This window comes from Boleophthalmus pectinirostris, unplaced genomic scaffold (genome assembly GCF_026225935.1).
Source record: "Boleophthalmus pectinirostris isolate CB_2022bp ecotype Guang Dong unplaced genomic scaffold, ASM2622593v1 HiC_scaffold_1, whole genome shotgun sequence".
NCBI classification, from domain to species: Eukaryota; Metazoa; Chordata; class Actinopteri; order Gobiiformes; family Gobiidae; genus Boleophthalmus; species Boleophthalmus pectinirostris.
In genome coordinates, this window is record NW_026570970.1 from 19697214 (window position 1) to 19711590 (window position 14377).

The window sequence follows — 14377 nt, forward strand, 5'->3', positions numbered from 1 at the left end:
TGGGGAAAATATGTTAAAACAAAAAGACACTGGAAACATTGTGAAATAATATTTTTGTTACCTCCATGACAGATCAGTGAAGATATTTAGATCAGTGAAGATAGCTTAGACAGCTACCAGCTTATACAACATGGAGTGCATAAGTTGAGGAAAGCATATGGGGTGTGTTCTAATGACAGATTAATTGACGCACATATATGCTGCCGCGTGTATTGTGGGGTGCTGTGTGTGTGAGGTGACATAGATGTTTACTTCTGTTTGCAGAGTAAATTCCTGAATTGTCTCATGGTGAAGAAGACCCAAGCAAAGAATGTTGGATCCTTACAATCTCAGACGTCATAAAATCATCAGAAAATCGCGTTTCTTTTACTTTATTAAGACATTATTGGGAGTTGCTGCGGTAACTTAGTGATCAGTCCCAGCCTCAGTAGGCCACTGTAAAATGTAAATGAAAAGAGCAAATATTGAAATATTGTGCAAATATTTTCCAGTTGCAATGACATTGTGCAGTGACAGCATACACAGCTGGCTAGTGCAGGTAACAAACAACTGATGGTTTTCAATGGGGATAGAATAAAAGTGACCCAAGCTAAATATAGTTGGCAACATTATTTACTGATGATCTTTCAGTAAATCATCTTTTTGACTTAAATGAAATGAATATGAATACTGTCACTATGTAAGGGTATGACATATGACCTTAAAGCAGTGGTCTATTGGCAGACAGACAGAATATACAAGTCAAGTCAGATTTTCATCTCTGGCTCTGGATCATATAATATATTTGTAATATGCATCAGAAACTTTCTCAGGACCAAAAGTAAACTCTCCAACTTTGTAAGAAAACAAATCTGCTTTTCTATGTTTGGAAGAGTGTATGCAAAGTATGTGGTGATATCAGTATTTTTGTAGGAGGTCTAGGCTAAGACTTGGCTGAGGTCTGTCCTTGATTTGTTCCCATAGAGTATTTTACAGAGTCTAACACATGTTTCTAATTCCTATGAAGTGGCCGAGTGGGAACACAAGTAAAGCTGTTTAATTCTTGAATGTGATAATAAGGTGCCAGAACCTCTCCAACTACATGACTCCAGAGAAATGTTAAGATAATGTACACAGACATGCGCAACGCAGTTCTGGGCTAAAGCGGGTTACACTTCATTCACAGTGGTCAGTCACCCAAAGACCAGAAAGTTGACAGATAAATTGATAAATTTTCTCTCATTCATGTAGTCACCGCATCTTTGAGCAAAACGCTTAAATAATTCTGCCTATATGAATGCCTGCCACATCTCTGTCAAGGCAACTCTGATTGACATTACATGGGCCTTTTACATGAAATGAAATTAGAACTTAAGGCTTCTTCTGTATCAAAATTAGTACTGCCATTAAGCATTACATTTTTATCCAAGTCTTAATGATAAACTTTTCCCATCAGTGTAAAAAAAGCGTAATTAGCTGCCTGTTTTAACACACATCTCTGACCATAGCGATTTAAACTCATGATTGTTGTTAGGTACAGGTTAAATAGGTTGTATGCCACCCTAAGGTCCCTTCTCCTTGGTGCAGGTGTAGGCAGGCTGCTGCAGAGCCCATTGAGGCCTCATTAATGGTGGAGGAAGAGAATTTTAGCACGAGAGCAAACGCACATAGCTCATTACAGCCTGGCCGACGTGTACCTTTCACACCAGTGCTCCAAGTGTGTCCCTCTGTGGACAGGACCTGCTGGGCTTACTGCTTTATATCAACTTAGGACTTAAGTAATGGGAATGGAGCAGGTCCCTTTATAAAGCATCCATTTAAAGTAATGTAACATGCCAGTGGTATGATAATAGAATAAATTAGAAATAATACTAAACCAATCTATTTATCTATATGACTCATTGTTCACTGGATAAACTACATCTAATTAAACCAATTAAAGCAGTGATCACTACACAAACCAAGTCAGGGTTGTCAAAGCATCAGTATTAATCAATACCAAAACTAGCATCAAAACAAGATTTTAATTTGAGCACCAATACTGAAAAAGTACACATAGGGCAAAAATGGACCTTGAAGAGTTGTAAAAGTCTAAATTTATATCAGACTGTTGTTTGTATTAGACCACATGGTAATATGAGAAAACTTTTTTTTTTTTTTTTTGGTGATTGCATTCTGTTGTTTTAAAATCTGTTTTTATTGTCATTGTAGTATTAACATCTGTATCAAACTCAATCGAAATTTGGTTTGAAATTTTAGTATTGTGACAACATTATAATGTTTTTATTCAGTTGTAGATGTTTTTATTGAGAAACACTTACCTGTGGGGTTGCCTCTCCATGGATCTGACCTGTAACTTGATTATGCCATATGATTGTTTCAAGCAATGTAGTTACACTATTCAACATACTGTCAAACATTCCAGTCAAAGCAAAAACATCTCCATGGATACAAGCAGGTGGTATTACATAGTGCACTGAAGTATACTTCAATTACAATCACACAAATGATAAACATGTTATTAAAAACCCACTGGTTTTATTATGATCTTAACTTAATGTTAAAACTATTTGGAGAGACCCTGAGAACATCCTCATATCAGCCCTCGTCCCAAAAGGTGTCAGATGCTCAGACAGGCCCCTGAGCTGAGTAAGCTGACACTTACCTGCTGTAGATGCAACAGGACATCCACCCTCTCGACACCATCGTGTCATTTCTGACCAAAACTCATGCCCATCATGCACAGTCACACACGTGCACTGACTTAGCTGCCTTCAACAAACTGTACACACTGGAAGTCACTGTTCAGAAATGTTAAAATGCCATTCAATTTACGCAAGTCACAATGGAGACACAGTACAGTGTGCGGTGTACATAAGGTGAGTGTTTCTGAGTAAGCTGTTGTAGACAGGTGTCGAACTGCCCTGGAAAGAGCTTGTCAGGACAGACCAATAAAATCACTGCACAAAACGTTATTGGGTTATATTTAGCACAGACCCGTAAATGGATGCAATTGTGAAAAGATTGTCTTTAAACTTCATGCTGACTTGAATTCACACACAAATCCAGTATCTACTTTGACATAGAAAAGCAACTGTATTATGCATATGTCATGGAAACACTGCTATTAAATCTACCATGCAGAAATGTAATGAATTTGAAGCAATGACTTAAAACAGGGGGTTCTTTGCTACAACAGCCAACACTTCTGGAGCGCACAGACAACCACTGGTCCTGTCTAACAATGGAAAATAACACTATGTCATATCAAATGACTGGGTGTAGCCAGACCTAAATACTTCATAAATTAAAACACTGTTAATTCACAGTTTTATGTGTATTTAGCGGCATTTCATAATGGTCCACAATCTGTTAATTAAAAGTTGACACACTTGATTTGTTACACTGGTACATATATTATCTATATATCAGTCATATGATTGATATATAGATCAATCATGTGATTGATATATACATCACCAAGTATCACCAAATACCCACCAAATAAACCAACTAAATTGTACATTTTTATAAAGTCTGAAATGCAAAAGCTTGTAATTCTTGGAGAATATTGTATCATAAACCAAAACAATGCTTTGTTTTGGGGGTTTTTTATGGGGTGACCACCTGTCCCTCTTTTGGCTTTTCATTAATGCCACATGCAAAAGTGAGATTTACATAAAAAACATTTTTTCATGAGAAAACAAAGAATTTGGAGTATTCTGGCTTTCTGGCATATAACAGGTAGGCTATTCCAATATCTGCATTATCATTGAAAAAAACTGAAAATTATAAGATGTTATTGCAATTATTATCTATGAGTTATAATTTCTATAGTCTGACCCTTCATGTCCCACTATATTCTTCAATTTGTGCTTCCTTTTCTACAATCTGAGGTGGTCATATTTTAGGTTTTATCACTGAAAGAACAGAAGACATTTGGACACAATAAAGACAACATTCCTCCAACCAGTCTCACTAGCCCTCATTTTGCCCACTCCGCTGGGGCATATGAGCATGTTTTACCATTATAAATTATGCTTTGGGAGGTCATATTTGCTCTCAGCTGACTTGTTCCCATTCCTCCATCACCCCCTCTCCACCTCTGTGCACCCCACCCACCCTCAGAGGCTCCGCCCCCCAGCAGATATAAGCTTTAACTACAAGGTGTGCATCCAAGGGTTCACTCTGTGTGTGTTGTCTTTGTCTGGGGGTGAGGCTGCAGTCATTTTACATCATAAACGGCCACTCTCAAAGGTAAGCACTGCCATTTTAATCCTTATTTAGTTTATATGCAATAATTTGGAAATTAAACACAAATTTTGCAAGAAGCAGACTTACCAATAGTTCATAGTGTATCTAACTGATAAAAAATGTCACTATTGATTCAGTTCAAAAAGTTCTTCGTAGTGTTTGGACTAATAAAATTTGTAAATTTTAATGGCAGGTGTGGGATCAAATAAGATGTTCACAATATGGCCTTTAGCTAATATGAATATGTGGTATACAGTAGGCTACATGCAGAGGATCCACTTTCCAGATGTTTTCTATACTTGTCTGTGTGAAGATGGTTGCATGGTTGAACTGAAGCAAATATGCATGTGCTTGTGTTGTGGATCTTAATGGCTGGAGGTAAACTGTTAGATATATATGGGACTGAGAAAAGAGCAGCAGTTTGGTGAGAAGAGACTCCAGGCAAACACTATCTTCAGGCCCTGAGCAGACCCGGCTCCAGCTGATTTGATTTCTTATGTTTTTTTCACTCCTCACATCCGCTTGATGTCTGAACTATAACGTCACGTATTCAGCTGCTCAAAGGTGGAATTTTCTTTACTTGAAACCAGAGAGGGCGAAACAAGGAGTCATTTTGGTCACAAGCATTGGCTAATCCACCACTGGGATTGTAGCTGCTGCTGATGCTGCTGTTTGTTATACCAAAGTAGGGCTACAAGATTAATCACAACTGAAGCAAAGTTGCAGTTTGAATGGACTGAGCTTGTAAATAGCAAAGGTTGAAATGTCATTCATTAACAACTAAATATCCTGTTCCTTTCTGCATGAAAACTCTGCTGATCTTGTAGTTTAGATCTATATCAACATGTTCTGAAATGGGATTGCATTAGTTTGTCAGTGTGTAATTTTCAGTTGTTTGTCAATTCCTCTGGACCTGAATGTGAATTTTTAACACAGTCCTATTACTTAAACATAAATTACAATTCTAAGTCACAATGCTTGTCAAAAAAAAAAAAACACAAATAGATGTTTTTCTAAAATCATTCACCCCTATAAGTACAAATTATTGTTTTTGTGTGCATATGCATAATGAAATCTATCTACACACAGTATTTAGTAAGCTTACAACTTATTTTTGGTTACAAATTTGGTAAAATAGCAAATAGAGGTCAGTTTCATGTTAAGTTGTATAAAATAGTATCAAAGTGAATGTTAAGTTCGTGCAAACTCCACATTCTAGTACAGGGAGGTTGAAAGTTTTTTCATGTTGAAACATAAACCATGTGAAGGGCCTCAGACTGGTGGTCAATGGTTTGGTGGTGACTGGTGGTTTTTAAGTATCACCACATCTAATTCAGTGTCAGAGCCTTAATATAGCAGACCAAAATTGTTAGTTAAATTGCAAGAGACAGTGACAGTAACTGTAAGAAGTAGGTCCATGGTTAACGTGGGCCAACTCACCAAAAAGTCTCAGGGCCGCATTTGGACCCCCATAGTTTGGACAATGCTCTAGTACTTCTGCTACTGCTGGCTTTAACATTCTTTTGCTGCTGCTTACAGGTATCACTATGGCTACTGCAACTGCACAATTGTAACTACCACTACAATGCTCTTGATTCAAATGCAAACTTTTCTCAAACTAACCTCCACTGTAAATTGAACCTTACTTTACATAATATATTGCATCAATTCATTGGCCCTTCATTGACCTTAGTACGCCTTGTTTGTGGCTACTGCTGTACTCAGCTCTATTCAGCACTACTACAGGAATGTATGGGACAAAAGATTGGACGTATGGGAGCAGGAAGAAGTAAACATTGTGGTTATTTAGCTGCACAGCTGTGGCACTCCATGTGTATCCTTTGCTTTTTATATTGGCTTTGTTTGAGTGAGAATGTTTGCAGCGTAACTTGAGGAGGGGTTAATTTTATGAGGTGTGTTTTGTGGTAAAATCTAAACTATGGCTTACGAAGGTGTTTAGACACACGGAGAAAGCATGTTGTCATATTAATTGTATAAAGCTGACCAGTGCAATTAGCAAGAACTTGAAGAAGCTGAATTATGTAATTTTTCTGATGGGAGTCTCACATTGGCCTGTTTCCAGTGAAATGTTATTGCTTTACTGTTCCATAGTATTATAAGTAGTAAATTATTTAAGCAGTAACTTATCTATCTTTTTATGAATCAAAAAAAAGAAAGAGAAAAAAAAGCACTCTTTTTGTCAACGGGGTCATCTTTTCACAGATCAGACCTGTAACTTGACCTGAATGGCACTTCCGGTTTGTTTCTATGGAGACAAGGTTAATGTCATATTGTAGAACATTATAGATAAGCAAAGGAGTTAACTTCTCCATGGAGACAAGCTGGTTGGGGAAAAGTTACATAGTGCCCCTTTATAGATTAAACTAGAGTGCATTTTAAAATGCAAAGTAGTAGCAGGAGTGGCAACAGTAATAGTAATAAATGATTTTGTTTTATAGCATCATCATATTGATATTGATGTTTTTTTAATATAATTTTTTTTTTATACCTATACTTGTCTCCCTTTTGCTCATCGTTGGTGTTCCGTTAGCATGGTAATGTACCAACACACAGTCAACTGCGGAGTTTCACTGCACTTTACAAGGTCATGCAGTGGCGTAGGTCAGTGACTTGGGATGCTTGAGGAGCTGGGACAGGGGCAGGAGGGCAGACGGGCCCACTGCCTCAGAGAGGAGAGGAATTAGGCAGAGGGTGAAAACGTGCCACAACAGTCAACTCTCTGTTCAGTGAGACAGACAGAGAGACAGATGTGTCTGAGCAGAGGAGCCAGACCAACGGCTAATATTTATTATCCTGACTATTTACCACACCATGTTATTTTACTGCTTTTATTTGTGTAGTAACGGTCCTGCTCTCAAGGCAAAGGTTTTTACCATTGTGCTCTAAATGATTAATATTGACATGTACCTGATGTATTGTACTGAACAAATGTATTAAACTGTGATAAGAAATATTATAGATACATTATCAATAATAGTTATAGCTATTTTATAACCCCAAAGTAGTAGTACTGATGCAGTCATTTAGTACCTTCAGTATTGTTTTTCAAACCTGAAATCATAAGGGTGTTTAGGAGGGAAGCACTTTTTTGTTTACAGTAAGGTTGAATTCATGGTTATATGGCATTTAGGCTTTGTATGAATTCATCTGAAACGAGTACTTTACTACTACTTTCAAATGCAGTTCTTCAAAAGTAGTTTTGGGCATTATTTGAGTACTTGTGTATGGGAATACTGAGGCTTTGTTAATTTTATTATAATCAAAAGCAGAACACTAGCAGTAAGTTCTGTTAAGGCTTCACACGTTGTTACAGTCATGGCTGTCATAAAGACACACATCTGGAAGTGGTCCAGGAAACATTCGTGTACACGTTTGATTATTTTCTGAACTGTCTGGGGCTGTACTACATCTCACACTACATTACGTATATATGTCAGAGGTCACGTGCTTTTGGCAAGACCAGTGTCAACAGAAAATATGGGTGTAGCCATGCCCCTTGCAACATCTAGTAAAATTATGAATGGAACTGCATGAATCATTTGAAGTCAGCTTTGAAGGAAGACAGATGAGATGTAATTGAAATCTGCCATAATTTGAAAACATGAAATTTGTTTCTGTTCAAAGTCTTTGCTAAAAAATGTTTTCTGTTTGTGCATGGAGCAATGGATGGCACTGGTAAAATATGGTAAAATGTTGTGAGAGCAGCCCCTTCTCTTGCTGTTTTCTCTAATAACAAGTTGTAAAGTGGAATTTACCCGTTAATGTTTGTGTCAGACTTTATGAATAGGCTACTCAGCTGCTAATATGCAATAATGAAAAAAAAATACATCCAATTAGCAAGAAGACAGCAAGAGTTTCCATCACCTGACAACTGCCATGACAACTTGCTTCTAACAGACCGCATCTGTTTGGACCTCTGACCTGTAGCAGCTAAGGTTGACAGAATATGTATAGTGCCATAAAGTTTTGCATAGATACAAATATCATGAATCCTGTAGCATCAGTATATCAGCATATAGCCTATACAATTATATTGTTTTTTATCAGCCTTGACAACACTTCTCCTTCTCTAACTGTAAAAATTAAGAATAATTTTTCTTGAATGAAGTATTTCTTTGGCCTCTTCATCACGTCTGACTTGTGTTACCACGGATGCTATACTGGGCTGCTTTCAAAGACAAACTGTCATCAGGGAGTTAGTGGCACAACCATGTCAAAATCACCAGTCTGCTGAGAAATGGGGCAAGGCTCACAAAGAGTTAGTGACGATGCTTCCACTATGTGGCTCTAGATGGATTGAAAAATATGAAATAGAAATAAACATATCACTAACTTACTACTGTATCAAATTATTTCCCCTTGTGGATCAGTTGTTTGACTAAATATAAGTCAGACTCAAGGAGTCACTGGACAAAGTCATTTAAATTTACTGAACATATTTGATATATCATGTCGGTAATATCACAGCTGTTTTGGAGATATAAATGTAAGAACGCAAAATGTATCTATAAAGTGACAAATTTTTTATGTGATGCTTGAACCTCAACCATGATGTTTACACATTTTAGTACATTTCTAATGAATTGCCATAATATCTGATGTCTAATCTTTGATGATGATCATGATTATTATCTGATATTTGATTATTGCCATTGAGATATTCAAAATAAATATTGAGATGTTTATTTTTTATTTTTACTTTTATGCACAACAACTTCATTTTCTTTTTCATATTTACATATTGAGTGATCTGGATTAAGATTAATATTATTTTTTAAATCCCTGGATTTTTATTACCTGTATGCAAACTGAGACTGTACTGTGTTTGTATTTCAACAAATTTGTTGTTTGCTTTCATTCCAGGCCTTCGTCATGACTCCCCTCCCTGCCCCCCTCCTCCTGTCCCTGCAGCTGGCAGTCTTCACGTGTGTTAATGGGGCGTTCTACAAGCAACATCCTCAACAATACCAGCCAGTGCAACAGTACCAACAACATATGGGCATGGGCAAGGAGGGCTTCCCTCAGCAACAGTACATGGGCAAAGAGATGCCATACATGCAGTACCCGCACTATCGGAAGGAGATGCCACAGATGCCAGTGAAAGGCAAAGGTCCTCGAAATGGGGGTGCTATTAATGGTGGCCAGGACAAAGGTATCAAAGTTTTTTGTATTATTTGGTAAATTATATCACATAAGAATATGAATATGACATAGTTTACATTTCATTCCAATCAGGTCAGACCATTCCCAGTGGTGCTGAAGGAGTTCCTCAGGGTGAACCAGGGCCAATGGGGCCCCCAGGACCAGAGGGGCCTCCAGGTCCTCCTGGGCCTTCGGGCAATGGACTACCAGGACCTGAGGGAAGACCAGGACCACCTGGTCCACCAGGATTACCTGGACTGGGAAAACCTGGATCGCAGGGACTACCAGGCAGACCTGGAGCAGATGGAGAGCCCGGAATGCAAGGTGAAATGGGCCCTAGGGGAGAGATGGGACCAGGTGGACAGCAAGGACCCCAAGGCCCACCAGGACCACCTGGGCTACCAGGAATAGGTAAAACTGGTGTACCAGGACTACCAGGCCAGCCGGGCCCGAAAGGTGATCCAGGACACAAAGGATTTCCAGGCTTACCAGGTTTACCAGGACCCAAAGGAGACAAAGGAATAGGTATGCCAGGACAGCCAGGTCATAAAGGACTTCCAGGGCCTGCAGGACCAGCGGGACCAAGAGGACTTCCTGGTTTTGGAAAACCTGGGCTACATGGAGCACCTGGTCCAAAAGGTCCACCAGGAGATAAAGGACATCCAGGACTGCAAGGACCAGCCGGGCCACCAGGAGAGGCTGGAGCTCCAGGCCCACAAGGTTTAGCCGGTGTAGGAAAGCCAGGTCCAAATGGCCTTCCTGGACAACCAGGTACTCCAGGTGCTAAAGGTCACGCAGGACCTCCAGGTCTACCAGGAAAGCCAGGATTACCTGGATTTGGTAAGCCTGGACTCCCAGGACCAAAAGGTGATAAAGGTATGAATGGTCCACCAGGGCTGGTGGGACCAAAAGGAGATAAAGGCCTTGCAGGACCTCCTGGTATGACTGGGCTTCCAGGACCAAAGGGTTCAACAGGTCTTTCAGGCCCTATGGGCCCATCTGGAGGTTTAGGTGCACCTGGACCAAAAGGGGAATGTGGAGAAGGTGGACCTAAAGGTCTCGATGGAGCCAAGGGAGATATTGGACCCCCTGGCTTAGCTGGTAGAAATGGACTTCCAGGGGATCGTGGAGAACCAGGACCTAGAGGCCCACCAGGACCAGCAGGTGCGAAAGGAGAGAGTGGACACAAAGGTCTTCCTGGTCAGCCTGGTCCTCAAGGGCTTCCAGGAACTAATGGACTGGATGGTTTGCCTGGTGAGATTGGACCTCAAGGTCCTAAAGGAATTCCAGGATTAGATGGTGCAACAGGGCCAACTGGACCTCCTGGTGTTTCCGGTCCTAAAGGAGAGAGTGGCCCACCTGGGCCACCAGGTCTTGTAGGTGAGGGAAGTCCTGGTCACCCTGGCCCAATTGGTCCCCCTGGAAAAGAAGGTCCAGTTGGACCCCAAGGTCAACCAGGTCTGCCTGGTCCACCAGGTCCACCTGGAGAACCTGGATTAGCACCTGACATGTCTGGAGTACTCTCTGAGATGGGACCTGGACTTGATGGCGTGAAGGCTGGAGGTTATGGCAAGAAGGGCAAGTTTGGTACCAATGGTGCAGAGGTTATGGGATCTAGTGGATTGGAAATGCCAGCATTCACTGCAATTCTAACGACACCTTTTCCACCAGTTGGCAGTCCAATTGTCTTTGATAGGCTTTTGTACAATGGACGGCAAAACTATAATTCGCAAACTGGAATTTTCACCTGTGAGTTACCAGGGATTTATTACTTTGCCTACCATGTTCAGTGCAAAGGAGCCAATGTGTGGGTGTCCCTGATGAGGAACAATGAACCAGTAATGTATACATACGATGAATATAAAAAGGGTTTTCTGGATCAAGCATCTGGAAGTGCAGTACTACCTCTCCAACCAGGGGACACTGTATATCTACAACTGCCTTCAGATCAGGCTGCAGGACTTTATGCAGGGCAATATGTGCACTCATCATTTTCTGGGTATTTGTTATATCCTATGTAAAACAATATGCTGTATTTTTGTGGGGCACACTACAAACATACAGCAAATTGTTTGATTATATTGTATACAAATGTTTGAATTGAGTGTTTTTAGACAAAAGGTAATAAAATATCTTCAGAATGATCTAAAGACATGTTAAGGTTTTATAATTCCAGTAGATATGGACTCATATCAAAGGAAAGTATACAAATCAGACTGTTTGGCTGGCACCCAATATTATCAAGAAAAAAGTGGCAGCTACCCAAAAAAAGAGGAGAATGTGAAATGATGTAAAGCTATGTGATTGTTTGTGGAGGTGGCAGGTATTTGTTGTTATGAGTAAGAAAAAGGTGGAAAAGAATGTGGGGTATGGTTACAGATGCAAATGTAAAATAATTGAATGACAATTTTTATTTCCAAAGGACTGCATAGTAAAGAGAACTTGTAGTGGAGGCTTGTAAATTATTCTTAAATATATAATTATTCTCCAAATGGACTCTGGAAATGATGCCCACAACATGGTATAAAACTAATTACATTTAATGTGAGAACAGGACTTGGGTAATATACAGTGAGTTAACACAGTGAGCACAATGTACATTTTTTCTTTTCTAAAATTATCTCTGGTCAAAACAATCCAGTAAGCGTCAAATATAATTCACCATACTCGTTCTGATTTCTTGGACTATCAGATTTGAATCACAGCTAATAGCTAGGGTCAAATTTTAGGGTACAGTATGTCAACCATGAATTATATGAGATTCAACAAGACACAACTTTGTAATTTATTTATTTACAGGTAATCTGCAAGAAATAAAAATATATATATTTCTACTTTTATTCATGGCGCTAATATATAATTGTAACCAAAAGTAACCAAACCAATTGTGTTGTCATAATATTTGTGATTTGTTAATAGGCTATTGTGTATGTTGTTTTTAATAAAACATTTTATTTTATGTCTCTCTTGTTTTCATTAGGCCAGTTACAATGTAATTTAAAAGCTAATCTGTCAAAAACATATTTAGTACAACCTAAGACACACTGATAAAACAATAAAAAGGCACTGTTACATTGGCTAAAGCAGCCCATATGCCCACATCATTTTAACTTGAAAAATAAATAAATAAATAAATACTAATAATAATAATAATAATAGCATATTACCAATTCACAAACCAAAGCATGAATGTCCTCCAAAAGCTGCTGTTGTAATTACATGATTATGGGATTATCAGATCAGAGGCTATGAGCATTGACATATTATGCATCTGATCAAACGTCCACTCATCTACATTGAAATGTTTATCTGAGTAAAAAAGTTACAGCCCACTTAGGCCCATGTGCGTATTACAACCCTTTCTCAAATTGGGGTACTGGACCCCCTGGGTTTGGACCATAGACTTACACTTAGGATATTTTGGTTTTGGTTTTCAGGTTAGAGATATGGTAGAAAATAATATCTTAATGGTTTTGATTCTGAAGGGGTCAAAAGCAGGACAGATGCTGATACTGGGCTTCTGGGAGGGGTTTCCGTTGAGTCTGAGCGCATGCGCAATGTGTAGGCTATTTGTCGACCGTCCCGTCCTCATCCTGCATCATCTTTTGTCTGAATCGGAGTGTAAGATACTCAATATACAGGTGAATATTTCTGCTAAATATTACCTCTATTTAAATAAAATGTTTATTACATTTACTTGTTTACTTCAAAAGCACTGACCTTTGAAATCGGCTAAATTTGGTTTATTGGTTAGCTTTAGCAAGTCTTGGTTGGCTGTTTACCCCATAGACTGTGTATGGTTTATCCCGATGTAAATAGCCTATAATAGATCCATAGGTTAACCATGTTTTTAAATAATATAAATAATAATATTACCACACTTGATTTATCACGATTAAATATATTTTAATTTTGTGCCACGTAATCATCACACATTTTGTTTTGTTAATTGGCGTTCAGAATGGCTTGTGTTTATTCGATTTATTTATTTATTTATTTATTTTTTTGTAGTGATGAATGCTCTGAAACGGTTTCAGTTAAAAAATAAATAAATAAATGTTTTTACAGGTTTTTCACCATGACATCACACGGAGGTTCCAGATTAACTGGTTTGAATGGAAATGACAAGAAGCCAAGACAAGAAAGAGGAATCCCTCATTTTCATATGAGGTAAATTCAGTTCTCTTAACACATTTGATTAACAAATGTTCAATATATTGTATGATCTGTATGTGCTTATTTGTTTATGTAATTTTTTTGTATATTGTTATTTTTTGCAGTGCTTCCCTGAAATCTGAGGTCCGGAAATTGAATTTTGTTCATTTTCTAATCTGGCTCCTTGTGGCTGCACAGATGATTGTTAGCCACTTCAATCTAGTATCACATGATATCATATCAAAGCCATATCAATGGGAGTATCCATACCTACTCAGTCTTATTCCTTTGTTCTGTAGCAGCTTGTCTCTTCCAAAGAATAACATTAGTTACCTTGTCTTATCCCTAATCAGTGGAGGACTATTTTCTGTAGCACCCCTAATTTATGGCGGAATGGAGATGTTTCCTGTTGCAAAGCAGCTTTATCGCCATGGAAAGGCTTACCGCTTCATTTTTGGTTTCTCTGCAGTGACTGTCATGTACATAATCATGGTGATTGCTGTTCAAGTACATGCATGGCAGCTTTATTACATGAAAAAACTGTTGGACTCATGGTTTAGTGCTACACAAGAGAAGAAGAAGAAATAACCAAACCAAGCATAGGTCTGGCATCGACTAGTCTTATTAAAATGTTTTGTTTTTTGTTTTTTTGTTTGTCTTTTTTTGTTTGTTTGTTTTTTTGTTTTGTTTTTTTAACTCATGTTCTACTTTTACTTTTGAATAATCCATTTTTATTTGAACTTTGCTGTTTACATTGTAATTGTATTTTATCGTACACATTACATAGCAATAAAATAATTTATATAATCTACTTTGTATTAACTCT

General features: G+C 38.4%; 2 protein-coding genes across 3 annotated transcripts; both read left to right on the forward strand.

Annotated features, from left to right (window-relative positions):
• The first annotated feature begins 9126 nt into the window (after window positions 1-9126).
• On the forward strand, window positions 9127-11417 carry col8a1a (collagen, type VIII, alpha 1a). Of its 2 annotated transcripts, none has more exons than XM_020936323.2 (2): window positions 9127-9406; window positions 9490-11417. In XM_020936323.2, the coding sequence occupies exons 1-2, from the start codon at window positions 9127-9129 to the stop codon at window positions 11415-11417; spliced, it is 2208 nt and encodes a 735-aa protein (XP_020791982.1). The 2 variants fall into 2 exon arrangements, with proteins under 2 accessions (XP_020791982.1, XP_055007207.1); XM_055151232.1 differs by having other exon boundaries at window positions 9289-9379.
• Window positions 11418-13474: 2057 nt separating this feature from the next.
• jagn1a (jagunal homolog 1a) lies at window positions 13475-14139 on the forward strand. The gene is made up of 2 exons (XM_020936198.2): window positions 13475-13566; window positions 13677-14139. Exons 1-2 carry the CDS (start codon window positions 13475-13477, stop codon window positions 14137-14139), a joined length of 555 nt encoding a protein of 184 aa, XP_020791857.2.
• Window positions 14140-14377: the final 238 nt, after the last annotated feature.